The sequence below is a fragment of the Sorghum bicolor genome, chromosome 4 (genome assembly GCF_000003195.3).
Source record: "Sorghum bicolor cultivar BTx623 chromosome 4, Sorghum_bicolor_NCBIv3, whole genome shotgun sequence".
Taxonomy (NCBI): Eukaryota; Viridiplantae; Streptophyta; class Magnoliopsida; order Poales; family Poaceae; genus Sorghum; species Sorghum bicolor.
In genome coordinates, this window is record NC_012873.2 from 60,202,403 (window position 1) to 60,229,725 (window position 27,323).

Sequence of the window (27,323 nt, forward strand, 5' to 3'; positions counted from 1 at the left end):
GGATGTCGCGAGGGGTTTTTAAAAACTAATAAAAAAAACAAATTACATAGCTCGTCTGGAAACTGCAAGACAAAACTATTAAGCATAATTAATCTGTCATTAGCACATGTGAGTTACTGTAGCACCTAAGGCTAATCACGGACTAACTAGGCTTAAAAGATTCGTCTCGTGATTTTCAACCAAACTGTGTAATTAGTTTATTTTTTTTATCTACATTTAATGTTCCATGTATGTGTCCAAAGATTCGATGGGATGGATGAAAAATTTTTGGATGGGGAACTAAACAGGGCCTAAGTCCGCTTGATGTGACTCCAACTTTAGCTTAGATTTCAAACTACCAAAAGTTTTCGTTGGGTGCTCGTATATTACTATATTACTGTATAATCCTAAAAAATATATGAATTTATCTTTCATAGTGGCTCTTTCGAGCTCGAGAGCTTTTGCGGAAGAGCAACTCTAAAAGATTATGTAAAATAAGAGTCTAAAATCCATAATTTAGTCATTCTCTAAGAGTATCTCCAACAGTTTCTCGTCTTTAATTTTAAATAAAATAAAAAAAAAACTCTCTCTAATAGTTTAGCATCTTTGCTCTCCATCTTTTCCAACCTCATAAAAATTTATCTCGAGTGCGCAAATATGCACGCGGGCTAGGAGCACGCATCTGGAGTTTCTCGGTCCGTCTAGTAAGCAGGATGAAAGAGTTCCATGTGAGAAAATATCAAGAGACTGGTGGAAAGGCTTAAACGCATGCAAAAATAAATTCACGATTCCTAGTACAAAACATAAGACCAAGTCATAGAAAAAATACCGAGAAAAAAAAGATAGAAATATAAAAAATCTCTTAGAAATGTCTTCTTTTTTTCCTCCTCATACTAATTTAGGAATTGATGATCTCTCAGAGATGCTCTAAGATAGAACATCATCCAAAAGAGTAGAATAATGCAACAACCTTTCTAAATTTCTCGTTATCTATTTTTTTTAAAGCTCCAATGTCATGCTGATGCTGAGATTGGTTCGCTTCTCCATTTCATTTAATCCCACCATTTGCTAGCACACCACTAGGCTGATGGCAAGCGTTCACGGCTTCATTTTTTTACCTAGTGAAGTACGGAATAGCGAATAGGTGTCTTTTTTTTTTGAAAAAATATGATAGAATAATTGTTGGAGCCGTGATTCTTCTAAAAATACCTAAAATAAGATTTTTCATGACAAATGGCTACTCTCTTGGAGTTGCTCTAGGTCAAAGGTTTTGGCTTCTATGTACAAAAATGGATTCGGTCACCGACAGATTACAACAAACCGAAGTTAACTGAGCTCAGATCGATCCTTGCATTAAGTGACCTAGATGACAGCTTCCCCAACCTGGCAACCTACACGGTATCTTCTTGCTCTGAATCCACGTCATCACTTTCTGCAGCAACCTTAGGTCTCGCCATGAAGGAGTTCTGTCTCGACGGCGCTTTCTTGCCGCTGGTCGCCGAGTCTTTCTTCAGACCCAGGTAGGTGTAGAAGGACATGCCGCCGAGTGCGACGACGGCTCCGCAGACGCTGGTGATCCCAGGGTCGGAGCCGAAAATCAGGTAGCCGGAGAGCATGATGACGATGGTTTTGAATTGGCCCAGCACAACATGAGACAAGGCTGACGTCGCACTGAAGCAATACACAAGGAATTATTAGTCACTTAAATAGCTAATGTTACCTAGATGGCATCATGGCCACCTGATCTTGTTGCCTCATCGATTTTCTTTTCTCCTGATGCAAAAGGTTACAAGTTAATTAATCCTTGGATGGTGAATCAGGTTGTTGGTTTCAGTTTATACTTCTTTTCTTTCACAAATAATGCGCCTCTTTGTAAAAGCCAAAACACTTCCATGAAAAATTACCAACACGAGCTAGAATCGATACTTCTGATTCCTTTTTTATTGAAGTATGAATGAAGAAAATAAATGGAAGATTGCAAATCCTTTTCATGAGACATAACCAAGGTGCCAAAACTGGTAGGTACATTTTGCTTAGAGCAAACAAGAAACCAAGCATATTTTTTTTTCCCACTTTTATGTTGTGCATCAGCAATTGCATTTCGTCAGGTAATGACTTGTCAAAACTTGGATACAGAAATGGCAATTTGAATGAAAATAAGCAATGATATATCTTACCCGAGTGCCAAAGCACCAGACCACTGAAGAAGGAAGCCAAACAATGCAGAAATGATAATAGCGCAGCTGTTTCTGATGTTCCAATTGAACAGCAACAAGCCAGGGGGATCCAGCAAAGGCATCAATGTCAATAAGAAAAATATCGTAATTGGAGTAGTCTTCCACATCAGCCTAGATTAATAATGGATCATCTGAGTTATTATAAGGGAATAAAGTTATGAATAACCTGAATCAGAGAAAGAAAAAAAAACAGAACATACGCAAGAGCTGTCCAGTTTCCACTCTGTTGCAAACTTGACCAAAGGATTTTGTTAACGGCACTAGGAACAATCCATGCTAATGCGACACAAGCACCGAAAAAGTTGAACTCCAAATCAGTAACAGTCGCTACAGCGACTCCAAATGACACAACTGCCAGTGTGATAGCCTGTAATGTCAAAGTGAAATTTCAGAAAATCATAGTTAGCGACCCAACAAAGTAATACACCATATTTTTTTCAAGAACGTGTCCGTTGACACGTGTATCATTAAGAGGGGAAAACACGGTACAAACCACTAGGCACCATACAGATGGTCAGATGGTGTGAGCGGTAGTCTGGTAGAGGGACAAAAAAGCATGTACACTTCCTCTCTTTTTCTTTTCTTTTTTTTTGCTTACTTTTCATAGTTGAATTATTTCCAGAACCATGTTATAAAATTGTTGGCCTCAATGCAGTAAAACATTGTGGAAACACATTTTGTTGCAGCAAGCCTACCTTTTGAGAGGAAACTTTCTTCTGGAAAAGCATGAATTCAGCTACAACAATTGTTGGGGTTACAGCAATCTTAGCCATTTGATAGAAACCTACACTGAATAGCAAAAATACTGAGAATATATGAAGGCAATACTACAAAATGTATGTAAGCACACATCACTTAACATTCAAATGGAATCTGGTTTACCTGTTATGTTTCAAACTCACGTTGGCTAGCCCAGTGGACAGGGACATTACAGCACCCAAAGCAAATATAGATGAGAAAGGAGTGGATTTCGATGGAGGGGCAACTGGTAACAAGGATAATGTCTTAAGGGTGGCCATTAGAACAAATGCAACTGCGTAATGAATTAATGAGAGTGCAATTGGGAACTTAAATCCAACACTCCCCATCACCTGCAAGACAATAGATCACACATAAAAATACTTCAAACTCTAACAAAGAGATGCATAGGGACAATGAATAACCGTAGGTTATCGTGTATACAAGCCATACCATTTTATTTGCCATGATAATACCAACAGCAACAGCGAAATTGAATGTCAGTGCAACACTTGGTCCACAGAATCGCTGCTGCTGGCGCTTAGCACCTTCTGAACTATGCATTTCATTGTACAAGGAGCTTCGCAACTCCTCCAGTGCCCGACCTGGCAAGTTCAACAGCACGTAGGGGCAGAACTCAATTTTCTTGATTATCACTTATCAGCTAACACATGTGAGAGAACTTTCCATCCTCCTTGCTTAGTCACCACACTTGTATGTTAAAGCAGCTCAGGATTAAACATGGTATATGATTGCATATATGTTCTTAAAGTTGTCTTCACTTCTCCAACCAATTCGCCTTACAACATTTATCCTTTCCTTAACAATTCAATCATACATTTTTCTACTAATATTTTACTTACACAGTATTAGAAAAGAAGAAATTGAAAGAAAAAAATGATAAACAGAAAGCTATAGATTTCTAAAGTCCCGTATTCATAAATTGCAGTTTAACTTCTCATGTGGAGCTAGCTTTCTTATGCATAGCATAGCAGGAACATTCAAAATGGCAGGCCCAGCATATACTAGTTTGAAACCTTGAATAGGTAAGGTTTAAAAGCAAGTGAAAATACTGGTCTTCGAATTACCCCCAAACCATTACAAAACAAGCAATGAGGTCACAGTTACATTCAGGTCATCAGGTGCGTCATGTGTGTGTGTGTGTCACATTCAAAAGTTCACATGCCAACAGAACACTCCTATTGATTATTATATTCTCCTTGGTCTGTCCTTCCTCTCAGGAAACCATTCATCGTGTTGCGGACTTTAGGGCAGTAACAGCAGGGCACTGATTATTAGTGAACAGGTAGCAGCAGAAGCTGGAAGCAGCAAAGGACAAACTAGAGATGTGAATCAGCTATAGCACGTCCTATTTCATCGTCCTGTCGATTACTACATCCATGGATGGTGATGAGTCACGGAAGAAGGATGCTGGAGCCTGGAGTCGATGAGGGATTGAGGGGGAACAGACAAGAAGAAAACACTCAGCTACAGGCCTACAGCTGCAGTGCACACCCAGTTCCTAAGCTTTACTGAACCATGCGAAATGGCAAAATGGGAGGATCGGAATCGGAAACAAGAAAGGAAAAATCACGTCTTCTGCCTGTAAATAAAGTCGCTGAAAACAAGCAGCAACTATATGATGAGTGCCCACGAACCCGGCGTTGGAAAAGATCGAAGAATCCAAACAGAACGTGTCAAGCAACAGCTTTGCCGTTCGCGGGAAAAGCAAATGGCTTTCATGCCATTTTTTCTCCGCACCAGAATCGTCCGAGAGGCCGCCGCAGCTACAAGGAGCGGAGGTGACGACTGGGTGAAGGTGGTAACTGCAAACGCAAAAAAGTGGGTGCAGTTTTTATCCGCACCAAAAAAAAAATCGCACCAAACTGACCTAAAAGATCTCTTCAAATGCGGAGAAAAAGGACCGGGAAACCGAATTGGCACCCACTGCACTGCACGCCACGAACACCAACCGCGCAGAGCCAAGGAAGAGCGCTTCTTTCGCATCGAACCCAAACAGACGGCCGGCGGCGGAAAGGTTTTTTTTTTTTTGAAAAATGTTCACCAACAAGAGGAACAAACAGGGAGGGTGGTGGGGATGCGAACCCGTCTCGCCGGCGTCGCTGTCCTTGCGCTTGATGAATCTCCTGCCGCCGCCGGCGAGCACGGCCTCCCAGACGCCCATCGCCGTGACGGCCATCATCTCCGACGCGTCGGCGCGCCACCACGGCAGCTTCGTCATCCCGCTTAGCCTCTGCCCTCCACCGCCTCTCGGTCGCGGTCGCGGTCGCCGCAGCTGGCGAGAGAAGGGAGGGGGAGGATCGAGGATCGATCGCAGCCAGACGCGCCAAGAACAGCAACAGCGCGGCACCACCGTGAAAACACAAGCAGGAGCGGAGGAGCCCAGGCGGAGAGAGGCCGGCCAGGAGAGAGCGGGTGGTGCCTGCGCGGCGCGGGCGGGCGGGTGGTACTTGCCGTGCCGGGCTATTTTAAGCGCGCGCCCTGCCTCGTTTTAGCCGGGCCGTTGTGCCGCCGTGGTGCGGCCCGCGGGCGAGTGATGGCGACGACGGGCGGGGCGAGTGGCAATCAACCTGGCGCTCGCGAGGGGCCGGAACCGCGGTTAGTGCCCGTATAGTTGCATCAGAGTTGATCATAGGCGTCAATCCCTAAGGTTAGTTTCAGAATTAAGAATGACTGTCAAATTGTCAGAAACCAGGAAAAAACACTACGTAAGAAAAAACTTTTATTAAAAAAAAACAAAGACTACGTGCACTGATTCACGTACCGATCGATGTCACCAAATACTCGGTAGGTAGCCAATAGTGCATGGGTGCACGTAGCACAGGCGATGCATTCAGTTGGGCGTACCCTGGCCGGAGAAAAGGGAAAGGAATCTCGAGCCTTTTCGAACCCATGATCATAATTCAGACATCGTGCACGATGACTTACCGGGCCTGTAGCTCTGTCGTAACTGGCATTTAGTGTCGTCGTAAATCGTAGCGTACAGGAGTGTAGATGTAGACCTGAAGTATGATTGAATTGGGCTGCCTATGCCTCGAGATCGCGGCTGGCTGTCGTAAAGCGTGACGTCGAGTAGTCTCTACGACAAGTAGTAGTAGATGATGAGCGTACGAGGTCCCCGCTCACCTGGCTTTTCAATGTGGATGTAGAGACGTTCAGGAGCATCACTGACTGCCTCATGGCCCGGAATGCACGCTGGACGGTTTTTGTGTTTATCTTGAAGCTGTGAGGTCACAGGGACATGGTCGATTGAATGCTTGTGTAAACATTTGTGTCCTCTCGGGGTAAAAGATCATTACCATACGGCGAAGACGGGGAACAACCAAACAAGAGCGAGAGGCCCATGTCTAGTCCGCCCGACAAGGGATTGCCGGCTCGTAAACAGTTGTCTTTCTGCATCACTCAGCAGGGCCGAAAAACATTGGATTGATGCGCTCGGCCCAAATACACACAGACACCGACTCCCAGTTCCCCGCGGCGTTCAGCGTCACGCGCGGCCCGCCTAGCCCACCTAATCACGACGCGGACGCAGCGCGCAAGGAAGGAGCACAAAGAATCATATCTCAGATGAGTAGATGACGAAGCACAGGAAGGTTATTCTGGCACAAAATAGTTACAGAGGTTCAGTGTCCAGATATGTGTGATCCTCCTACTCATCTCCAATGCTATATGTGATCTAACAAGAACACACTTTACATTCATGACGGCTACTTCTTTTTACCAATGTTGCATCCATCTACAAACATACACACGACCGAAGAACAATCTCCTGACAAGAGAAGATTGTGCTTCACAGATAATATTACAGGAACGAAAACAGAAGAGGTATAAGTGTATCCTGTTAGGCTGTTACCAAGACTGTACAACCTGGCAGCTCACTGGTCACTGCCGAACACCGTAGCCGACGCAGGTCCTTGCACGCAGTGGTAGAGCTGGAGGACGAGCACCAATTGCATCTGTTCAACGCACAGACGGCAAAGCTCCATCCAAATCACTCATCTGCTGAGGAACTGAAGAATGAATATTTATGTTCCATTCCATCCACGCCGCATGGAGTCCGGCAAGTCTGCATCTTTCTTTTTGTCTTTTTCATTCATCCCAACACTTGGTATCTCTTCTTAACCTTTTTTTTTCTGTATTTCAATTGCAGGCTCTGATGCATGCAATGCAATTGTTGTGCTCTCCAGTGATCTTGCCTGTAGCGCAACCTACAACAGATGAGCAGTTGAAGATTGCTAGGCTGACACTGGACGATAACAACCAGTCGCATTCAAGGCTCAGTAGCTTCTAGTTTGGCTTAGTGGATCATAGTCATATGCTTCGCCGGCCTTTATAAACCGTCCCTTGACCCTCTTCCTCACGTCTGCCCTAGCCTTGCGAGAGGCATATCTGATCTTCTTGTCAAACCTGTAGATCAAATTCATGAAAAGAAAGGTCAGTTAGCAAATTTTGCAAGGAAACACACAACTGAAACTAAAAATAAGAGACCCAGAAGGTGGGAGGCATTTTCTTTAAAAAGATAGCCACGATCTATGAATGTTAAGCGCAGAATAACTACAGGTAGACATTTAGATTGCTTACTTTCTTCTCTTCTTCTTCTCCTTGTATCGTGTGAGAGCGCTATCTCTGCTGCCTCCAGCAACTGAGCCTTCAGGACCAGGAGAATGCCAGGGAGGCTCACCCATGAGGAGCATTGGTGACACCCCACAATCTTGGTGATCTCCAGCGCTGCTCTCACCAGTCAAACCAGATAGGGAATGGGATATACTAGATCTGACTTGCCTAACAGGAATACAAAGGCTGGAATCAGCCCTTGCCCCTGGGTTTAACATCCCACAATCAGCTGATACCACATTGCTACATTCTAGCTGCATAGTTTTGGGCTCCTGCAAACATAAAAAAATGTCCAAAAATTTAGTAAAGCAACAACACTTGACCTATTTGTGTATAATAGTAATCACTAAGTTTTAAAAAAATAGAGTATTTTATGGATGGAAAATAAACTTAACACTTTAAATGCCAAAATGTCCTGAACTCAGATTTAATGAGTGAAATCAACAGAAACCATAAATAACAACTGAGGTAAGAAAATAAACTGACCCTGGCTAACTAGGAGTAGATTGGGGAAGTAAGCACATGAGCTCTCTTCCCCACAGGAAAAATTCAAATGAATGAAAATATATACTTTGGCCATCCAGGTATGACAGTTTTGTGCATCGACAGTGTAAGATAAATGTTACCTGAACTAATTTCATAGCATTTAGTTAGCTTTGTTTGAAATGCCATATTTTCATAGAAATTCCTTGACGAATTGCCACCTTCTAGACTATGTTGAAGTCCTAAATGGCACATATTTAGAATCACAGAGAGTATACAAGAAAAGTACACACCTCGTTGAAATCAAAAGGTTGTGTTTCCTTCATTTCAAAGTAACTGTCAATTCCAGCGTCATCAAAGAGTTCCTCTGTTCGAATGTGAGAGGTACCAAATAGCTCTTCATAGTTCTCGAATGTCATGTCAGCATCATCCACACATAAGTCTTCATACATGCCATCATTGAAATTATCGTCATCTCTGGCATAAGGTACCTGAGAGATGTAACCAGCATCTGATAAGAATACAACGATAACAGATCGTATTTTTCTTAAAAAAAAGGACCGATGATACAAGATCTGAAATTCTGGACCGATGCCACTTGCAACTGTCCACTGACACAAATGTATCTAATAACTTGTTACAGAAATGGAATTTTCATTGTAAAGAGAAGCTACTAGAGCACTGAGAGCCCAGCAGGGGAATAGAGACAAATGGATCATCACTAAGAAATAATTTTTGTGTACTATTTACCTGAAGATAAACAGTAAATGAATTGTGCTGCTGCAAGACTGAAACAGTAACCAAACTACATGACTATTATTGTGCTATATTCATATAAGATTTTATATGTTTATACTCCGCAAGTAACTTGCATGCCATAAGCAAGAAGTCTTTTGACATGCAAAACCAAAGCACAATGTTCAGAAACACTCTTGGAGGAAAATATGAAAGTCATATAGCACCTTAGGTGTCACTGAAACTGATCCAGCAGGCTGATCTGTGGCTAGAGGCAGAACATCAAACCCATCTCCGGAAGAAGAGCTTATCAGAGGTTTAGGCTTGTCTGCTGAAGGTGGATCGCTCATGAGTGTTGTGTTAGCTATTTCCAACAGTCTTTTATCATCTGAAGCATCATGATGATTAGTCACATCACTGTCATCAATTGTCATCATGCTTAATCCATCCTCACAGTTGGGCTCAGCAGGTACAGTCGGGATATCCATAATAAATGACCAGATTCTTGAAAGCTCTGCTGATGATGGGCACCCTGAGTAACAGTTTATAGCCTGCCTTTTATGCCCAGAAGCCCCTGATGCTGCATCATGCCCATTCCAATCACAGTTTTGGCAAAGTGATGCATTGTCCTCAAGACATCTGACTGATGCAGGCTGAGAACCACAGCGATCACAAAGAAGGGTCCTTGTATGACGCCGAGACAGCGCATTAGCTGAATGAACATTACGGTCGCATGATAAGCACAATGATGCCGCATCTGATCTGCAGTAGATCATTGACCTTTGTTTCCCACAGAAATCACAAAGAGAGGCCATGATCCTGGACAGTATTTGAGAAATTCCACTTGCTGTTCAGTGCTACTATCAATTCCACCTTCCCGTGCCCTGTTCAGCAGCTGAATCCAGTGGAATCCTACGTGATACTGGCATATAGAAGTAAACAGTTAGTAACAATACAGCAAACCTATAGTTATTTCGACTGTTCCGCATAGAGACAAAATTTGGGTACTGAGAAAAACTTGGCAACTTTTCCCCAGGCCATGCGAACAGACACCTGTTCTGTTCCACATCAGCAAAAATATGCATCTACTACATCCTGCCACGAGCTATTGACAATCTTAGCATAACACAGAACCACGCCCTGATTTAGCTACATAGGACGCTTCCTAGAAAACTCTGAGGTTTAGATATTCTTCCTAGATCTGCTAGCCAGAGCATTGGCTAACTAGAAGTTAATACAGAAATGTAATCTAGGGGAGCTTCCACCCAGAACAAACTGTAAAAAAAATGGAAGAAACAGAACAAACTGTAATTTGAGACTATGCTATTGTTGCAAGCATATAATCTCTGTAACGCATAAGGGGGAAGGTAAGCAGAGTAAATTCAAAAGACCTTCAAATAGAGTGACCATAATGCATTTAGTACCACAAAAAGATAGAGTGAATAGTCAACTTGGGGCAAAAGAAACGCTTATTGCAATTAGCATCAATGCTTTGAAGAAATCAAAGAGTCCTATCACACCAGCTTAGCACAGCATATCAGCAAATAGGCGTGAGAGACAAATAGGATGAAGTGCGACTAAACTTTAGCGACCTCTAGTGCAAATGACTCCCTAGTTATCATTTTGATTTTTGAGTGGCATGTTCATATTTTGGCATATCCAATGGAAAGTTTCCATGCACATGGCCGGTAAGCGTGTACTAGCACAGCATAAGTTGACACTTGCCAAACTTCCGTTATAACTACAGGTGTTAAGCACCACTAACCCTCACTTTTTTTTCCTCTCTATCTTGTCGCTTGCTCACCTATGCCGACGATGCGTGGAAGCCAACGGACTTTCGGCGCCACTCAAATGAACACGGCAGATTTCGCTCAAAAACAGACAATGAATAGTTCCGGCTAAGAACAGAAAGGAAAGCCAGATACAAGCAAAGCGCGAATATACGATCACTATTCATGAGTCAGTACTAGTCAGTAGGCAAAAGCAACTTTTTTTAAAAAAAAAAAAGATAAAAACCTTTCCAGATCAATTGGCTGCAGATACAAGCAAAGCCACAGTGCTCCGGTGATTAGATGGGGGTAATCAAGTTTTGAGCAACTGAGTCCGCCTGCGCAAGGACAAAATCAAACAAACCAAGACCACTCACGTACGCTCTACGCAACACGGAATTAAAGCGTGGAGTGTCCGCAAAGAGGAAAGGAAAAAAAATACAGTTCAGACTTGTCAGTCCGACACACATATACGTCGACGAACTCCATGGAACACCGGCGGGCTAAGCAAACGGACTCGAAATCGAACACTCAGTACCCGATCGAAGAAGCAACACACTCCTCATCCAAATCGAACAGGAGACGGCACCGAATATCCGAATCCAAGCATACAGAGAACGAACAGCTCGCGATGAAACAGACAACAACCAGAAAGAGCGCTCACCGTATCGCGGCGGCGCTTCTCCACGGAGAGCTCGGATCCGACCCGCGCAGGCGCGGCCAAGGCGCGGAACCAACCACCCAACGGCGGGGCTGCCGGGGGGAGAGGGAGAGAGATCGAGAAGCTTTCGCTGTTGCCGCTCCGGTAGAGAAAACAACCTCCTTCTGCGAGAGCCGAGAGGACTAGGAGGAGGTTTTGCCAACACGTCGAGCAGGGGTCGGCGTCGGGGTCGGGTCGGGGGGGATAAGCGAGGCGAGGTGCGGGGGGAGGAGAATGGGACGGAACAGGTGGAGACTGGAGACCGGGGGGAGAAGGAGAACGCGAGAGGGGTGAAGTGGGAAGGGGAAGGGGAAGGGGATGAGGGCGGGCTGCGAGAGGAGGGGCCCACCTCGACGCCTATGTGGTGCGGCCGTGCGGGACCCGCGGAGAAAAGGCCGCGCTGCCGCGGTGCCCTTTTTGCGCTTTTCAGGGGCAGGCCCGTCATTTGCCCCGCGCGCACAGGATAAGGGGCCGCTCCCGCGGGCGCCACGTGCACTGCGCTTTTCGCCAAGTGGCGGTGGGCCGTTCTGGCGCCCCCTCTGACCCTCTCTCTCCCTCCCTGACAGTTGGTGCCACGGCGGCCGCCAAGCGTCGACGCCCGGCGACGGCGGTCTGGCGGCGCCGGCGACCATGCATGATAGGGTTCTGGAATCTGGATACGCGCGCGCACACGCACAACGTGAAAAAAAGGAAGCGGTGCCGTATTTTTCTTCCCTTTTTTTTTCCCCACCGGCAATGAAGGCCTTGTTCAGGCCGGTTTCCAAAATTTTTGAAGATTCTCTATCACATCGAATCTTTGTACGTATGTATGAAGTATTAAATATAAATAAAAATAAAAACTAATTGTACAGTTTACTTGTAATTTGTGAGACGAATCTTTTGAGCCTAGTTACTCTATAATTAAACAATAATTGTCACATACAAACAAAAGTGCTACAGTAGCCGAAACAAAATTTTTTTGCGAACTGAACAAGGCCTTAGTTAAAAAAAAACAAAAACTTTTCAAGATTTCCTATCACATCAAATCTCGAAGCACATGCATGAAGCATTAAATGTAGACGAAAATAAAAACTAATTACACAGTTTAACTGTAAATCACGAGATGAATCTTTTGAGCCTAATTAGTCCATAATTGAATAATATTTGTCAAATAAAAACGAAAATGCTACAGTGCCGAAATCCGAAATTATTTCAGAACTAAACAAGGCCCAAGTGTGGAATAAGGCCTTGTTTAGTTCCCACAAAATTTTGCAAAATTTTTCAAATTTCTCATCACATCAAATCTTTAGACGCATGCATGGAGTATTAAATATAGACGAAAATAAAAACTAATTGTACAGTTTGATCGGAATTGACGAGACGAATCTTTTGAGCTTAGTTAGTTCATGATTGGACAATATTTGTCAAATATAAACGAAAGTGTTACTATTCATATTTTGCAAAAAAAATTTGGAACTAAACAAAGCCTTAGTTCACCCCAAAAACCAAAAAGTTTTTAAGATTTCCCGTCACATCAAATCTTATGGCACATGCATGAAGCATTAAATATAGACGAAAACAAAAACTAATTACACAGTTTGTGTGTAAATCATGAGATGAATCTTTTAACCCTAGTTAGTCTATGATTAAATAATATTTGCCACAAAGAAACAAAAAATACTACAATAGCGAAATAAAAAAAATTCGCATCTAAACAAGGCCTAACAATACGAGTGAATATTGCAGTGCCATCGCGAGATGCTAAAACGGACGATGCTAGCATCGGTTCAGCAGGCACCGTGGAAGATTCTTCCTATCCTAAAAACGAACTGTGGATGGATAGCGTGAGACTTTCCACTCGTCTCGTCAGTCCCCACTCTACAATTTCGCTTACAAATCTGCCCCCGATGACATGTGACCTGTGAGCTGAGCCATATCCAGGAGGAATCAACACGAGGGGGGGGCCTTTATCCGGGTCCGGGCCCAGTGCAGCGGACAGCTGCTGAGGCTCGTGTCACGGCCAGCGACCAACCAAAGTGGATCGTCGTTGGATCCGACGGCACCCAACCAAAGTCAAGAGTACTGGACCAGTACCGGGCTACCGGCGGCAGCAGATCAGACGATCGTGCAAGCCCTTTCGATCTCGTGAGGCGGCAACGCACCCGCGAACACGAGTGCTGATGTGAAACGGACGGCAAAACAATGTGCGCGGGTGGTGGCATGCTGCCTCGTATGGCGTCCCGGGCATGTTTGGCGACGAGACGAAGACCAGTCAGTTGTATATGGACAGCCACCGAACTCTGCGCTTTTTTTCTACGCCCGTGGCTGCTCGTGTTTTTCGACTATTCCAAAATTTTGGTTTTTTTTTTTGGCTACTGTAACACTTTTGTTTTTATTTGAAAAACATTGTCCAATCACGGAGTAACTAGGCTCAAAAAATTCATCTCACAAATATCAGATAACTGTGTAATTAGTTTTTATTTTTATTTTTATTTAATGCTCTATACATGTGACCAAAGATTCGATGTGAGAAGTAATCTTGAAAATTTTTGCGAACTAAACAAGGCCCAAGGCAGCAAGCGCAAAAAGGACATGCGAGACCGCAGGTATTTCTCCAAACCGATTTGGCTTCACTTCACTTGATCACTTCACTTCGCCAGGTCTTTTTTTTTCCTTTAAGCAGATCACTTCACCACGTCTAGTAGCTTCACCGCTCGTACTCCGCTATCGGCCGCTGTTACTCGTCGCGTCCATCAGCCGGGGCCGAAGAAGTTCGATGAATCGCAGCGTGGATGCCGTCGTGTCGTGCGAGCCAGCGACTCCGATTCCTGGGGCCGAAAAGGGCAGGAAGGCGCACACGATAGAATCAGCAGCCCTGTGGTTTGCGACGTGGACTCCTAAAAATATCATTCACTGATTTATTGTAAGAGAAAATCAGATAAAGTTAAACAAACAAGGCCTGGTCGGATAACCCAGCAACATTGGGGCATGGCGTCTGGTAGAGCATTGTTGTATATGTGAAAAATATACATATGTTCCAGACTTCCAGCTAAACAACATGACCCGGCAGCAGGTATTGAAGTAGTCGTGACCACAAAACTACTACACATATAAAATCCAACAACAGGCAACCAAGACTCCAACTAATTTAATGTCATGTTCCGCAAAGACAATCTCAACGCTCTGTTTGCTAGACTGATAAGCTATAGTTGCTGATTTATTATTATAGAAAAATATTATTGAATGGCTGGCAGATTTGACAGATAAACTCGAGCAAACATGCTGGCATGCCCAGAATGAACCGAGCTTTTTCTTCAGCGGCATCCTCCCCGTTGCAAGTTCTCTGCTATCCCAATACAACATAGTTTTCTTCTTCCTCCTCCCCTGCTCGAAGGGATCATCTGTTGTCAAGGATGAGATATCTTAGTTTAGCCACACTCTGAGCATGTGACATGTTTGATAAATCCAAGTCCTTGTAAGGGAGAAAAAAACGAATTCTATGACAGATAGAGTGCTCCATGAGTTGTTGTGATACCTAAAGATGTAAAAGACAACTTTAATTAAGGGTTTCAAAATGGTTACTCAAACCTCAAGGAAACTGCAACTTACGTTCAAGATGAAAGTCTCTAAGGAAGGAGAAAACTCGTAGAAAAATAATCAAAGCTTTGATCCTTTAAGAGTGATACACATCAGACACTCGAGGTAGAGAAAATTGTTTGATACTAATGTTGTCTTGGCCATCTTCACAAGGAGATCTGATTAATTGTGTTCCAAGTACATGAGTTCCAACATAGAATTATATCAATGTCACTTAAGAGCACACCTCATTTTTTTGGATGTATAACACCTTCAAGATTTGGCATGCTATATACAAGTTCAGCACTATTGACACAAATAGGGCCACAACAGTCAATGTATATAGATTCTTTATTTTCAGTGCTTTCAAGTGATAGTTGTACATGGTGATCGCTTTCAAAGTTGAAACTATATTGTCAAAAAAAAGTGGAAACTGGATAGATTTGGAGCTTTGTTTTCTATTACTTGCAGCTTGCAGCAACTAGTTACTAACAGGTGGTTTAGCTGCTGAACGAAACGTATTTTAACATAAATTGTCTTAAAACAATAATTGAGGTCAAAAAAATCCAAAGCTAAAGAATTGAAAAGAAGGCACCTAACTCGTCCCCTTCAATATACACAAAAACAGTTTTAATTTCACCAGACTTCACAAGCAACTAAACCCAATTGTTAGACAAAAAGCACAGCTAGCAAGATGAAGACAATTAATGGAGTCTCCATTCCCATGGGATAGAATGGAGCATGGGAACTTGTACTTCTTAGTAATGAATTGTTCAAACAGAGAAAGGGTGTGAGTTCTTCAATACCTGGTGTTATAGCCGTTTCAAGCCAATTGCTAAGACAATGTTGGTACCTCACATTGTTTGGAGCACCCAAAAGCTTAACTGTCTTCGCGCCAGTGCATAAGTGGTTCTTCGCAATGTGATCAACTTTGTTGGTAAAATCTATTATTATTTCATCCATTCCACCAACACGTTCGTTCAAAAGCCCAATGTTTTCTTTTCTTACTGAAAGTAAGGTTAGGAGGCTCATCCACGAATATACAAAGGCACGACACACGCAAGTGGCTCAGACAGCGTCTCGCAACAACATTAACGAATGTATATGATGCAAAATGTCCTGCGTGCGAGGTAAGTTTAGTGTCAAAACTATAAAGACGGATGGTAACCTCTTCTAGAGATACCATAGTAGAACCATATGGAATGTCCTCGGAGTTATGTCCATGATTGCACAAAGCATATTGTATTGCATAGATAAACACAGTTGAAACCAAAGACTCATGATAGCCGGTCTTTTGTCAGAGGAGTGAAACTTGCTAGTTGGAACAAAGCAAAGTTACTGCTGTAGAGGAGACAACCGAGTTATGAGAAAGGTTCATACATACTTTTATTAATTTAACCAACATAGGTCCATAGATTTTTGCTATTCAAGTAGCCTGTGGTTTATTACTTGCAATACAAGTATTCATGATCCACGCGACTTTATGACATACCTCTAGGAGGTATGGCTATGATTCCCATGAATACCCTTTTGTTTCACCAATCTGACAACTACCACCTCGTTGGTCGGGCGAGCCCTTATGTTTACCCTTTGAAACAATCTATCTATCTGCAACACATCATGCAAGGTTTCAAATAAGCATACAAACAGTAATACAAAAACGCACACATTGTAATCCAATTTGTTTAGCTTGTTCAAACTCTTATGTAAGAACATGCATGAATAATTTTAAAACTAAACTCACTTCAACTTAGGAAGAGAAAAAATATTCACTAAGTATTTTTGCAAATAGTGCAATCTATCACCAATCTTCTCCAATGTAGGGCCTATCAGGCACAGAGATGATATCCCTTCCTTAACCTCCCTCCTTCTCCTAAAACCCAAATCACATGCCACGTTCACAACAAAATTTTGAGTGGATACTGCTACCTCTAGAACCATAACAAATTTATGGTTCTCTTTTCCTATTATTCTTTTTTGGTATTCTTTATTAGTTTATTTGCTCTCTAAAAAATTTACTCTCAGCAATTCTCTTGCTGAGATTTTGAAAAAAAGAACCATAATAGGTTGCAACATTATTTGATCGATGACAAGTGACAACTTCTGTATCTCTTGCAGTTTCACTTGTGATAAATTCAGTCTTGATATCCATGATCGATGAGAATGACAACTTTTGTATCTCTTGTAATTTCCGTGACAAATTCAGTCTTGATATCCACTTATGAAGACATTGAAAGAAACATTAACTAGCTTGGCTTATGCTAGTGATAGCTTTGCATGCTCTATTTTTGGAGTGTGCCATGCTTGTGTAGTTGAGTGGTTGCATGTGTGCACCCTATGTTGAGTGGTTGTAATCGCCTGTGGACCGGCTCATGTGTCGTCCTAGCTATCTATATGAACTTTGTACAATGCATGGAATAAAATATAAGAATGGAACACTCCAAATATAGATCATGCAAAGCTATCGCGAACAACTTATATCAATCTAAGCGCTTTTTTTCAAAACAGCTAGCTCAACTTATATCAATCAGAAGTCTGCTATGGTATAGATGCTTTTTTTGTTATTACAAATGCCTTTTTTGTTATCTTCAATCCCCGGCTATTCTTCCTTCCCACACAAGTTTGACAGCAGCGCAACGCCCTCTCGGTCCTCGGCGATCTCCCGGTGTCCGGCCCACCTAACTCAAATCACTTAAATACAAGTCATTAGCAACTTAGTGTCATTAATTACCAAAACTAAATTTGGGCTTTCGGTTGTTGATTCGGATCCGAGCTGAACGGTGTTGGCGTGTTACGGAGCAAAAGTGGCAATTGTATATCATTCTCTCTCTCTCTCTCTCTTGTTAAAAGCGTAGTGCCAAACATAAAACTACTGTATGAGGATGTGCCATCCGTTATAATGGTAAAAAATTAAATATTCCATTATTCCATATTTAACACATACAAACTATTCATTTGGTAATTTGTCACAAAGAAAAAAATGTTACCATTTTAGAAAAAGTTCTTATATGTTCGCATGAAATATTGTTCTTTATCTTTGAGATTGTTATGTGTTATTGTGAAAATGGCTTATAGCTTCAATAGAAATATGTCCAACCTTAATAAAATGTAAAAAGTTTCAATTACTTATTTACAATGTATATATAATGATAAATATCTTATGTTATTTAAAACAAATATTTTACTAGTCATTGTTAGTGTTCATGAAGGGGATAGATCTGAAATTACAAAAAATAAAATAATAAAAAGGGAGAGAAACAAAATATAATAATAATAAGAATTTTCCAAACAAATGTGTGAAAAACATAGCCTACAAAGGCCTTGTTTAGTTCCAAAAAAATTTGCAAAATTTTTCAGATTCCCCATCACATCGAATCTTTAGACACATGCATGAAGTACTAAATATAGACAAAAATAAAAACTAATTGCACAGTTTGGTCGGAATTGAGAGACAAAACTTTTGAGCCTAGTTAGTCCATTATTGGACAATATTTGTAAAATACAAACGAAAGAGCTACAGTGTTCATTTTGCAAAATATTTTGGAACTAAACAAGGCCAAAGAAGGCCCGTCAGGTGCATTAAAGTTTCAGATGTCTCGTGTTCGTGTATATATGCTTAGTGGTAGAGCCTAAAGTTTTATGAAGCCTGAGTATAATGTCATATTAATAGTAACAAGATAGACATAACCAAATATTATAAAAGGGGTTAAGTGCTAAGCGAGCAATGACTCACTGATTAAGTTTAAGCAAATCCCTTAAGAGTTTGGTAGACATTATAATTGATTTTAAATAGAATAAATAGAGAAGAGAGTGGAGAACAATTGAGAAAAGAACAAATGAATACGTAAGTTCTTGTCTATCTCCTCTATTTCATTTCTATAGGAAAGGTGTGAGGAAATTTTTTCATAATTTCTCCTAGTAGGATTTGTATTTTAAAAAATATTTCTAGAGAAATCATTATATCACAATGTTATGTGACTGGGCCATGGAGACACGAGTATAATCCCCTAACATATATTATTCTAAATACATAGATATTAATTATATAGGTACTAATTTGTCAAAAGATGTTAGAAAGGAAAAAAATAGAAGATGCTAAAAAAAAAGAAATGAAAAAAATAGAGAAAAAACCATATGAGTTTGTATTTAGGTATTGTTTAGATCTATTTTTTTTAATTTTGATACTGTACCACTTTGGTTTATATTTGATAAACATTGTTTAATTATGGACTAACTAGACTTAAAAGATTCGTCTCGAGATTTATAGTTAAACTGTATAATTAATTATTTTTGTTATCTGTATTTAGGCCTTGTTTAGATGTGAAATCTTTTTGGATTTCGCTACTGTAGCATTTTTGTTTGTTTGTGGTAAATATTATCTAATTATGGACTAATTAATATCAAAAGATTCGTCTTGTGATTTATAGGTAAACTGTGTAATTAGTTTTTTATTTCATCTAAATTTAATGCTTTATGCATGTGCCGCAAGATTTGATGTGACGAAGAATCTTGAAATCTTTTTGGTTTTTTTAACTGAACAAGGCCTTAATGCTCAAGATTTGATGAGAAATTTTACAAAGTGTTGGTTTGCCCTCGAACCCACGCACCGCCGGCTCCAGCGCCGACGCTCCATCTCCCCCCACTGGCGCTCAGGCTCGGTCCCTCAGCGCAGATCTTCTGCTCCTTCCCCCACTCGCGCTCAGGCTCGGTCCCAGGGATCGGATCTTCCGCGCGTCGGCGGCTCCCCCTCGGCGGCGTCCAGCGACGGAGGGGCAGTCCCAGGCTCAGCGGCGGCGTCGGTGGCTCCCCCTCCCGCCTCTCGCCAGTCGCCTCGCACCCTCGCCTCCGTCCTCCGCGCACCAGCCGGCGACCCTGCGTACGCACCTCCCTCTATCCTCCCGCCTCTGCTGTACCGTGGGAGCCCGGCCAGCTGCCCATGGTGGCCGGGCCTTGGCTCCGCCGGTGTATATGCTATGCCTGATGGGAAAGCTTCCGTAACCTAAAAGCCCCTGTGATACACTTTTGATGTGCATATGTTTTGAATTTCAGTATGAATGATGTAGCCTTTGATAAGCAGGACTTACGTGCATCTTCGTGGCAGGAGTCTTGACAAGTTCTCCCAATGGATCGAGTACCGAATGGAAGGCCTAAGGTTTCCAACAGACCTGTAGTTGTGCTTTCAGATTCTGATTCTGACTCTGAAGGTAACAGCACATTCAGTTCTAATGATACATTGTCTGTTATTCTATAACTCATGAAACGCTCGAGTATCCTTTTATTACATATATTTGTGATTGCACTCTTGACATTATGGGCATGCCATGTAAGACACGTTTGCTATTCTCTTGCACAACATTTGTTAGATGAAAATAGGCCTCTAGGATATTCAAGGTAGGACAAAGTACCTTATGTTATCATAACGATCATTTCTTTGCAATGCCTGTCAGCTTTTCTTGGCAGGCTTCATACACTTGATATATTACTAGAGAAAAATCGTTGGCACATGAATAGATACCATTTTTTAACTGTCATTTGTTTTTTCTAATTGCATTGTACACTTTCACTGTCTTGTCACCAACACCTTAAGTGTGAACACTGATATTGCTTTGATTGCAAAGTCTACTACAAACTACTTTTGAATTATGATCGACAGGTGTGCTGTGCGCATATCAGCTTCCAGGTGGTAATAATGAACTGTACATATGATGTATTTGATCTTCAGTATTTTGTTAAGAGTAAAATAAGGAACTCATTACATGAGTAAAATCATAAACTCTATAATATAGCCGAATGTTACTGCACATGAATAATTTGATGCATGCTTGAAACCTGCAGTACTCATGTAGTGCTGCCTGTTTCTAGGTTTTGTAGAAGCGCTGACTCCTGTTCACTCGAAGTCAAACGGGAAGGCTTCGTCGGCGAGCCTAAAAACTGGTGGGAAGGCTTCAGCCTTTTCTAAAGGTACAAATACACAATGTTACTAAACATCATCCCCTTCAAAAAGTACTTAAGTATGTGTGCTAGAGATCTGGATATTGACCTTTATACTGTTATTACATTTCTGCTTTTCTTTCATATATGTTGTCTTATCTGTGTTAACTGTAATATTTCCATCCCCTTTTAGGAGAGGCAAGCAATGGAAAAGCATACAGTAGTGGCAAAGGTGGAAAGGGTTCTTCGTCACATGCGGTGCCTACCAAGTCTGATGCGGAACTAAAGCTAGAGCTTGGTCAGTTCCCCTCAACAAAATTCTCAAAATGCAGCTTATTTAGATGCTAATTTCCCAAGCTTCTAATGCTGAAATGGACTATATTAGTGATGGGGCTAAGATTTCAAGCCTCATTTGAGGGCATTATAGGATCAAACTATAGCAGTCCATGTTGTGGAAAAGAAAGCACACTTTTGTGTTCTGGTAATTCCCTAGGTGAATTTTAGTACCTCAAGACACATTCAGGGAGGGATTTGGGGCCACAAAACAGCACCCATGCTGCTCATCGGCCTTGGGAGTTCTTCAATGTTCTGTTGTCTCTGTTCTTCACCTCAAGACCTAGGGTTATAGACATGGAGAGTTTGTATGAGAACTTAGCAGTGCTTTTCCCATTGCCGTATCTTTATTTATTTATTCTCAAATACCATCACCGTTTCTTTACAATCAAGCTATTTATTGTACAAGAACATGAGGGTCATTTGTAAAAGATTTGTAATCTGTCCTGTTTTTGTTGCCTCCACTTGTATGTCGGTATCTACAGTTGATTAATTGCTCTTACCCTCTATCTCTCTAAAAAAAGAAGCAATTACTGGCTTTGTTTTTTCTTCAAAATCATCTTTCCATTCCCATTTGTTATTCTTGCTCTTAAGTTGGCCACATGCTTGATACTTATGTTATGCAGAGATGGGGCATGTTATTGTTAGTACCTTGTTAATGGGCATGCATACAGTTACTCTCTCACTCCAGAAATGATCTATGTATTTTACCAGGGGAAGTCAAACTTTACAAACTTTGATCATCAATTAGTTCAATTATATGTACATCTAATGCATAGAATTTGCATCAATATATTTGTATTCAAAGTGGTTTTGAGATTATGTTGAGTCTTTATCAATTGACATTATAATATAAGAGAAATCTTACATTAGTTGAATTATATGTACATCTAATGCATAGAATTTGCATCAATATATTTGTATTCAAAGTGGTTTTGAATTTATGTTGAGTCTTTATCAATTGACAATGACATTATAATATAAGAGAAATCTTGTGTCAAAATATACTTTGAGAGACTTTCTGGTCAAAATACGTAGATCATTTCTGGACGGAGGGAGTATTTGATAATTGATATGCTGGCACTGGCACTGATCATGTTTAATTGTTTATGCAGTCAGCTGGTTCTTGCAAGTATCTGTTTTGAAAAGGGTGATAGTGTGTAGATGTTGTTAGTATTTATTGTTATTTTTATTTTATTATTTTTTTTGCTTGTTGATGTATGCACAATGAATTGATCAGTAAAATGTATTTGACAATTTAGTTATATATTCGTGCGTTCTGCTCCCACCACATATTTTGAGCTTGTAAGTGGTATATAGTAATGTTATGATTAAGTGAAATGCTGTGTAAATTGTAAAAGGAGTTTCATGTTCTGAGTGGTATATTATCCATTCTGAAATCCGCAATAATCTGATTTCCATGAGCCATTATTATCTCGAAATGAGCCATGTAAACTAATCTTGGTATTTCTCATGCATTTGCTTGTAGATATCCCTCCAAATTCTAGAATTCTTATGAATTGTGAAGCAGCTGAACTATTGCAAGAAATTCACGAGCACATGGCTATACTATCAGAGGACCCCAAGATCAAAATTCCTGAGTAAGAATAATATTTCCTGTTTATGACCTGTTTTACTCGTTTTATCTCTATCAAGTCTCTTAGCTGTTTGTCTTGTTGTTTACTCTAATCTTATTGCTTCTGCAGGTCATTTGACAAAGCCTTTCAGTATGCAAAAGATGGAAATCATTTCACCACTGCAAGCTCTGTGAAACAAGCCCTTGAGTATCCTAATCATTTTTACTGTAGAGATTAGAACTTGCATCTTATTTGAAAGTTATACTATTTTATTAAACGAACATCATATCAGTACAGTTCCTTAACTGGTTGCTGCAGACCTCTTAAAAAATGTGGGGTTAGTGATGGCGAGGTTTGTTACTCATTTTTTTCTCTCTTTCCTTTCTGTGTAGAACTAACCTCATCTCACTCTACGATTGTGGTGTGTGTACAACAGATATGCATGATAGCAAACGTTGGGCCTGAGACTGTTGAAGAGGTTTATGCACTAGTGCCATCTCTCAAGGTCAGCCTATTTCTGGGCACTTCAGTACTTTGGCATTTTGAATGTACCATTGTGGCAACATCCAACTCTTGCAAAACCAATTTTTTTGTTCCAGGCTAATAGGTCAGCTACCGAAGGTTCAGTCACTGAGGTTCTTGCTGTCCTTGCAAACATAAAAGCTGCTAAGTGAATCTCCAATGGAACTAGACCGATAATAGTAATACCCATGCTTCAGATATTTGAATAAACACATATATCCTGACTCTACACCATTCTTATTGGTTTTCATTGCCTCCAGAATCGGAAGCAGCCGTCTTGTGTGATCAAGGAGCGCGGAATCTGCAAAGTGGTCCTTTGGTCTTTTGGATGTACTGCATAAACATGTTGTGTATATAAAAAAAACGTAGTATGTGCTGCATGAACTCATCTAGGATGTCTAGCTGCTGAAGTGCAGATTCAGCTGAGTGGTTGAACTAGTCTACTCGAACTGATAAGTACTGTCTGCAGTCTGCACTTGTGGCTACTGCTTGAACAATGAAGCTGATGACTCGTTGCCATCTGTTGAATTGTGCCTCGCAACTTATCTGTTGTACTTGCGGGTTTGTGAGCAGTTCTCTCCTTTACCATGTTTATTACTTTACTCCTTTACCATGTTTATTAGTTTATGGTTCTAGGTTTTAGAAGTGCATTCGGTCACGGCGGTAGAACCGAGTAGTAGGACTGTTTTCTAATTGAGAATCAGTAGCGAAGGCTACTTTGATTATAGCATGATTAGTTAAACTGTAACCAGAACAGGGGAATTGCACCTTTTTTTTTTTTGAGATAAGGCACCAACTGAAGTTATGAAGCCCAGAAAGGAGCAACTAGCCAGCAAAGCCGTTTGAATGCGACTATGCGTGATGCATGCTATGCAAGGGGTAGTAGCTAGTAATAACAGCCGGAAATTCACGTCGATCAGCTAGTCACTGCCTTTGCAGGGTAATCGAACGGCAGTGGCTCCACGTCGTCACTGAGCGGACCGGCGTGCCGGAAACCGTACGCCCTCAGCACCTGGTCGTCGGCGAAGTTGAGCGCGCGGCGCATGCCCTGGTCGCAGCTGTCCCCGGAGTAGTGCTCGTTCCGCTGCCCGCTGCACGGCTGGCACCCCGTGAAGTGCGTCACGAACGGGCGGCGCCACCCGTGCACCCCGGTCTCCGCCAGCCCGGCCCCGGCCAGGGCGGCGTCCCTTGCCGCCGCGTACTCCGCGTGCTCCCTCTCCGCGTGCCGCCTCCGCAGCGCGGCAGCCCCCGGGCGGCGCTCCATCGCCTCGTACCGCTCCGTCATGTTCCCGAGCCGCCCCACGATCTCCGCCCAGTAGCCCTCGAAGTAGTAGTCGCTCTCCAGGAACACCTTGTCCCGCCACGGCCGGCTGCCCTTCTCCTTCTGCAGCAGCATGTACACGAGCGCCGACTGGTCGTCCGACTCGTCGAACACCTTGTCCTTGAACGTGGACTTGAGCACGGAGCCCCAGCGCTGGTAGTCCGGGGAGTCTGGCCCCATGGCGGCCCACGCGTCCATGAAGTCGAGCGACCACTGGCAGTTCCGGATGAGGAACACGCCGGCGTTGAGGCTGGTCCAGGAGCTGGCCTGGGCCTCGAACACGAGGCTCGGCCAGCCGTGGACGACGAGGTTGTGGGCGCGGTACCGGCGCAGCGGGAGGCGGAAGTCCATGTCGGTGAACACGGCGTCGGAGTCGACCCACCACACCCACTCCGCCTCCGGGTGCGCGACCATGGCGGCGCGGATCACCGGTATCTTGGCCCAGTACCGGTCCATGGACGGCCGCAGCAGCGCCATGTTGGACAGCAGCTGCACGCCGTGGAGGCGGCAGTAGTCGGCCTTGTTCTTCAGCAGCCGCATCAGCGTGTGGTCACCGCCCGGGGACCGGCACGGCGTCGGCTGCGAGCCGGACACCATGAGGACGCGCTCCTCGCCACCACCGGCGAGCTCCGGGTGCGCGCGCAGCCACCCGGCGCGCTTCTCGTCCCACCCCGTGATGGGGCGGTCCACGGTGTACGCCAGCGCCGGGTCGTCGTAGAACGTGCGGGCGGCACCACCACCACCACCCGCGGATGATGAGCCAGCAGAGCCGGAGGACAGGGCTGCTGCGTCGCCGTAGTAACCCTCAGGCTGAACGAACGGGTTGGCGAACGCGAGCAGCGCCACGGTGGCCACCACGGCGCCCGCGGCGAAGAGGAGCGCGTCGCTGAGCCACGACGGCTTCGCCGTCGCAGCGCGCGGCGGCATCGCGTGCTCTCGGCTCTCCGCTCTCGCTATCGGGATGCACACGGCACAGGCCTAGTGTCCCTGTCACGCACTCACGCCACGTAGAATACTGACATGCAGGCCGATGCGTGCGGGGACGGTGTATGTATAAAGCCGAGGCCGAGCCGTCCCACTTTCGGCGGCGAGGCGAGGCGAGGCGAGGCGATGCACGCCAAAGGCCCTCGATCCGGTGCCAGCCTTGCCGCCGTGTCCGTCTGCGTGGCCGGGGGAGAGAAAGGCCAAGCGGGGAGGACAGCGGTGGTTGGGTAGCGGCATGCGTCCAAACGGGACTCTCATGCTTGCATGCGCTCGGGCTCGGGCGAGGGAGAAGAAACGCACGCATGTGGAGCCATCGCCCGTCGGCCGAGAGGCCGGGTGGAGATGGATTGCGCCGTCACGGATCGGTGGGTGGCAACTGGCCGCGGCGCCGGCCGGCGCGCCCTTGCTCTTGCGGAATTGAGGTGCTTGCTGCTAGCTGGTGGTGACAGCCTGACGGGCGAGGCCTGCGCTGCGCTCTCCTCTAGCTATAGGCTACAGCCCACGGAGACACGGCGGCACACAGTGGGCAATATCGGCGTATCCGCGGCTTGTGCAGTTGTGCTTGGCGACTCGTGCGGACCAGCCGGACGACACCAGTCACACGACTATCTACTTGTAGATACTACTAGCTTAGCCTGCACTACTCCCTCCATAAATCAAATCAACATCTCAAGGTCTTCTAAGTCAAACTTTTTAGATTTAATCAACTAAATTTTATAAAAAAAAATGGACTAATATTTTTTTTTTGAATAAAAAATGGACTAATATTTATGACACAAGATTATAATAGTTCAATACAATATGAGATATATTTTTTTCTGTGTCATATATTTAAGAAATATTTTTCTATAAGAAAGAAAGGATGGCTAAGCATGATTCTAAGAGTTAATTTATTTAGGGATGGAGAGAGGAGTAGCCACAGTTTAAAATGATAAAATGACGCAAGGAAACTATGAATTCTGAAGTCTGTAATGTGGGAGCATTGACTTGTTTTCGGAGGAAATTGTACAGTTTTCTGCTCACTTGGTTACGAGCTAATGAAACCTTCAGCTGCGGCTGGCTTTTTCGCCTTTTTTTTGTTCTTTGGAGATGTACGTATATACATGTACTCGTCCGTGACTTATCGTACCCTGCCTGCGCAGTTGCGCTCACGATTGCAGAGAGCCAGAGAGCGCAGCGAAAGGGTGATGCGTTCTTGACCATGACCGGAGGGCTCTCCAGTGTCGACTGGCAGCATGAGCATGAGGCCAAGCATGCCATTCTCGCGGTACGAGGAGCTGCTGCAGAAAGCCTGTGCCGCTTGTGGATCGGGCAGTCCAAGAAGATCAATGCACAATAGTACTATCTCCGAATTATAAGACGATTGATTTTTTATTTTAAGTTTAACTATTCATTTTATTTAAATTTTTTTATAAAAATATAGTTAAATTTAAGTCATTTAAAAAATTATTAATAAACCAAACCATAATAAAAGAATTAATATTTTACACAAATTTTTAAATAAAATGAGTGGTCAAATTTAGTGTTGAAAAAGTCAAAATGTTTGTAATTTGGGATGGATTGAGTACTACACGACTGACTGGTCCATTTCCTGTTTCCAGACACACATCTGATCTGTGATCAGCTGCGGATCGGTATGAGCAATAGCATCACTGTCGAACGAGGAACTCCGCTGCCCATGGAATACAGCACACTAGCATATAGATGACAGAACCGTGCGTCCATGTAAGGTATAGTATTGTAATAGTAGAACCGGGGCGCTGACAATTGCTAGAGACAATTTCTGCTTCCTTTCCCCTGGCCACTCGACGTTGTGCTAGGTCT

At 43.2% G+C, this 27,323-nt stretch overlaps 4 protein-coding genes across 9 annotated transcripts; 1 reads left to right on the plus strand and 3 right to left on the minus strand.

Annotated features, from left to right (window-relative positions):
* On the minus strand, window positions 1,129-5,424 carry LOC8071758 (nucleotide-sugar uncharacterized transporter 2). Of its 2 annotated transcripts, none has more exons than XM_002454320.2 (7): window positions 5,061-5,415; window positions 3,408-3,559; window positions 3,099-3,307; window positions 2,912-3,005; window positions 2,417-2,583; window positions 2,157-2,327; window positions 1,129-1,650 (listed from the first exon to the last, which is right to left on the minus strand). In XM_002454320.2, exons 1-7 carry the CDS (start codon window positions 5,194-5,196, stop codon window positions 1,371-1,373), a joined length of 1,209 nt encoding a protein of 402 aa, XP_002454365.1. In that variant the 5' UTR covers window positions 5,197-5,415; the 3' UTR covers window positions 1,129-1,370. The 2 variants fall into 2 exon arrangements, with proteins under 2 accessions (XP_002454365.1, XP_021314375.1); XM_021458700.1 differs by having other exon boundaries at window positions 1,510-1,752; window positions 5,061-5,424.
* On the minus strand, window positions 6,548-11,561 carry LOC8071759 (zinc finger protein CONSTANS-LIKE 9). Its single transcript, XM_002454321.2, has 5 exons — window positions 11,241-11,561; window positions 9,035-9,729; window positions 8,366-8,563; window positions 7,557-7,861; window positions 6,548-7,382 (listed from the first exon to the last, which is right to left on the minus strand). Exons 2-5 carry the CDS (start codon window positions 9,620-9,622, stop codon window positions 7,253-7,255), a joined length of 1,221 nt encoding a protein of 406 aa, XP_002454366.1. The 5' UTR covers window positions 9,623-9,729; window positions 11,241-11,561; the 3' UTR covers window positions 6,548-7,252.
* On the plus strand, window positions 19,414-23,760 carry LOC110434981 (DNA-directed RNA polymerases IV and V subunit 4-like). 5 transcript variants are annotated; one of them, XM_021460151.1, is made up of 10 exons: window positions 19,415-19,707; window positions 19,909-20,035; window positions 20,694-20,792; window positions 20,956-21,060; window positions 22,585-22,696; window positions 22,802-22,879; window positions 22,991-23,024; window positions 23,109-23,177; window positions 23,272-23,373; window positions 23,455-23,760. In XM_021460151.1, exons 2-9 carry the CDS (start codon window positions 19,954-19,956, stop codon window positions 23,344-23,346), a joined length of 654 nt encoding a protein of 217 aa, XP_021315826.1. In that variant the 5' UTR covers window positions 19,415-19,707; window positions 19,909-19,953; the 3' UTR covers window positions 23,347-23,373; window positions 23,455-23,760. The 5 variants fall into 5 exon arrangements, with proteins under 5 accessions (XP_021315825.1, XP_021315826.1, XP_021315827.1 ...); XM_021460152.1 differs by having other exon boundaries at window positions 19,933-20,035; XM_021460150.1 differs by having other exon boundaries at window positions 19,414-19,707; window positions 19,881-20,035; window positions 22,991-23,177.
* LOC8071760 (probable glycosyltransferase 7) lies at window positions 23,940-25,575 on the minus strand. Its single transcript, XM_002454322.2, has one exon. The coding sequence runs from the start codon at window positions 25,440-25,442 to the stop codon at window positions 24,111-24,113; it is 1,332 nt and encodes a 443-aa protein (XP_002454367.1). The 5' UTR covers window positions 25,443-25,575; the 3' UTR covers window positions 23,940-24,110.

Excerpts from the sequence above, each read along its gene's own strand:
- LOC8071758 (XM_002454320.2), bottom strand. The coding sequence starts at position 5,196 with ATGACGAAGCTGCCGTGGTGGCGCGCCGACGCGTCGGAGATGATGGCC. Across the intron at positions 3,308-3,407 it reads TTATCATGGCAAATAAAATG|GTGATGGGGAGTGTTGGATT; the intron begins GTATGGCTTGTA and ends ATTGTCTTGCAG. Across the intron at positions 3,006-3,098 it reads GTGAGTTTGAAACATAACAG|TGTAGGTTTCTATCAAATGG; the intron begins GTAAACCAGATT and ends TTTGCTATTCAG.
- LOC8071759 (XM_002454321.2), bottom strand. The coding sequence starts at position 9,622 with ATGGCCTCTCTTTGTGATTTCTGTGGGAAACAAAGGTCAATGATCTAC. Across the intron at positions 8,564-9,034 it reads CAGTTTCAGTGACACCTAAG|GTACCTTATGCCAGAGATGA; the intron begins GTGCTATATGAC and ends TACATCTCTCAG. Across the intron at positions 7,383-7,556 it reads GAGAAGAAGAAGAGAAGAAA|GTTTGACAAGAAGATCAGAT; the intron begins GTAAGCAATCTA and ends TTTGATCTACAG.
- LOC110434981 (XM_021460150.1), top strand. The coding sequence starts at position 19,954 with ATGGATCGAGTACCGAATGGAAGGCCTAAGGTTTCCAACAGACCTGTA. Across the intron at positions 20,036-20,693 it reads TTCTGATTCTGACTCTGAAG|GTTTTGTAGAAGCGCTGACT; the intron begins GTAACAGCACAT and ends GCCTGTTTCTAG. Across the intron at positions 22,697-22,801 it reads CCCAAGATCAAAATTCCTGA|GTCATTTGACAAAGCCTTTC; the intron begins GTAAGAATAATA and ends TTGCTTCTGCAG.
- LOC8071760 (XM_002454322.2), bottom strand. The coding sequence starts at position 25,442 with ATGCCGCCGCGCGCTGCGACGGCGAAGCCGTCGTGGCTCAGCGACGCG.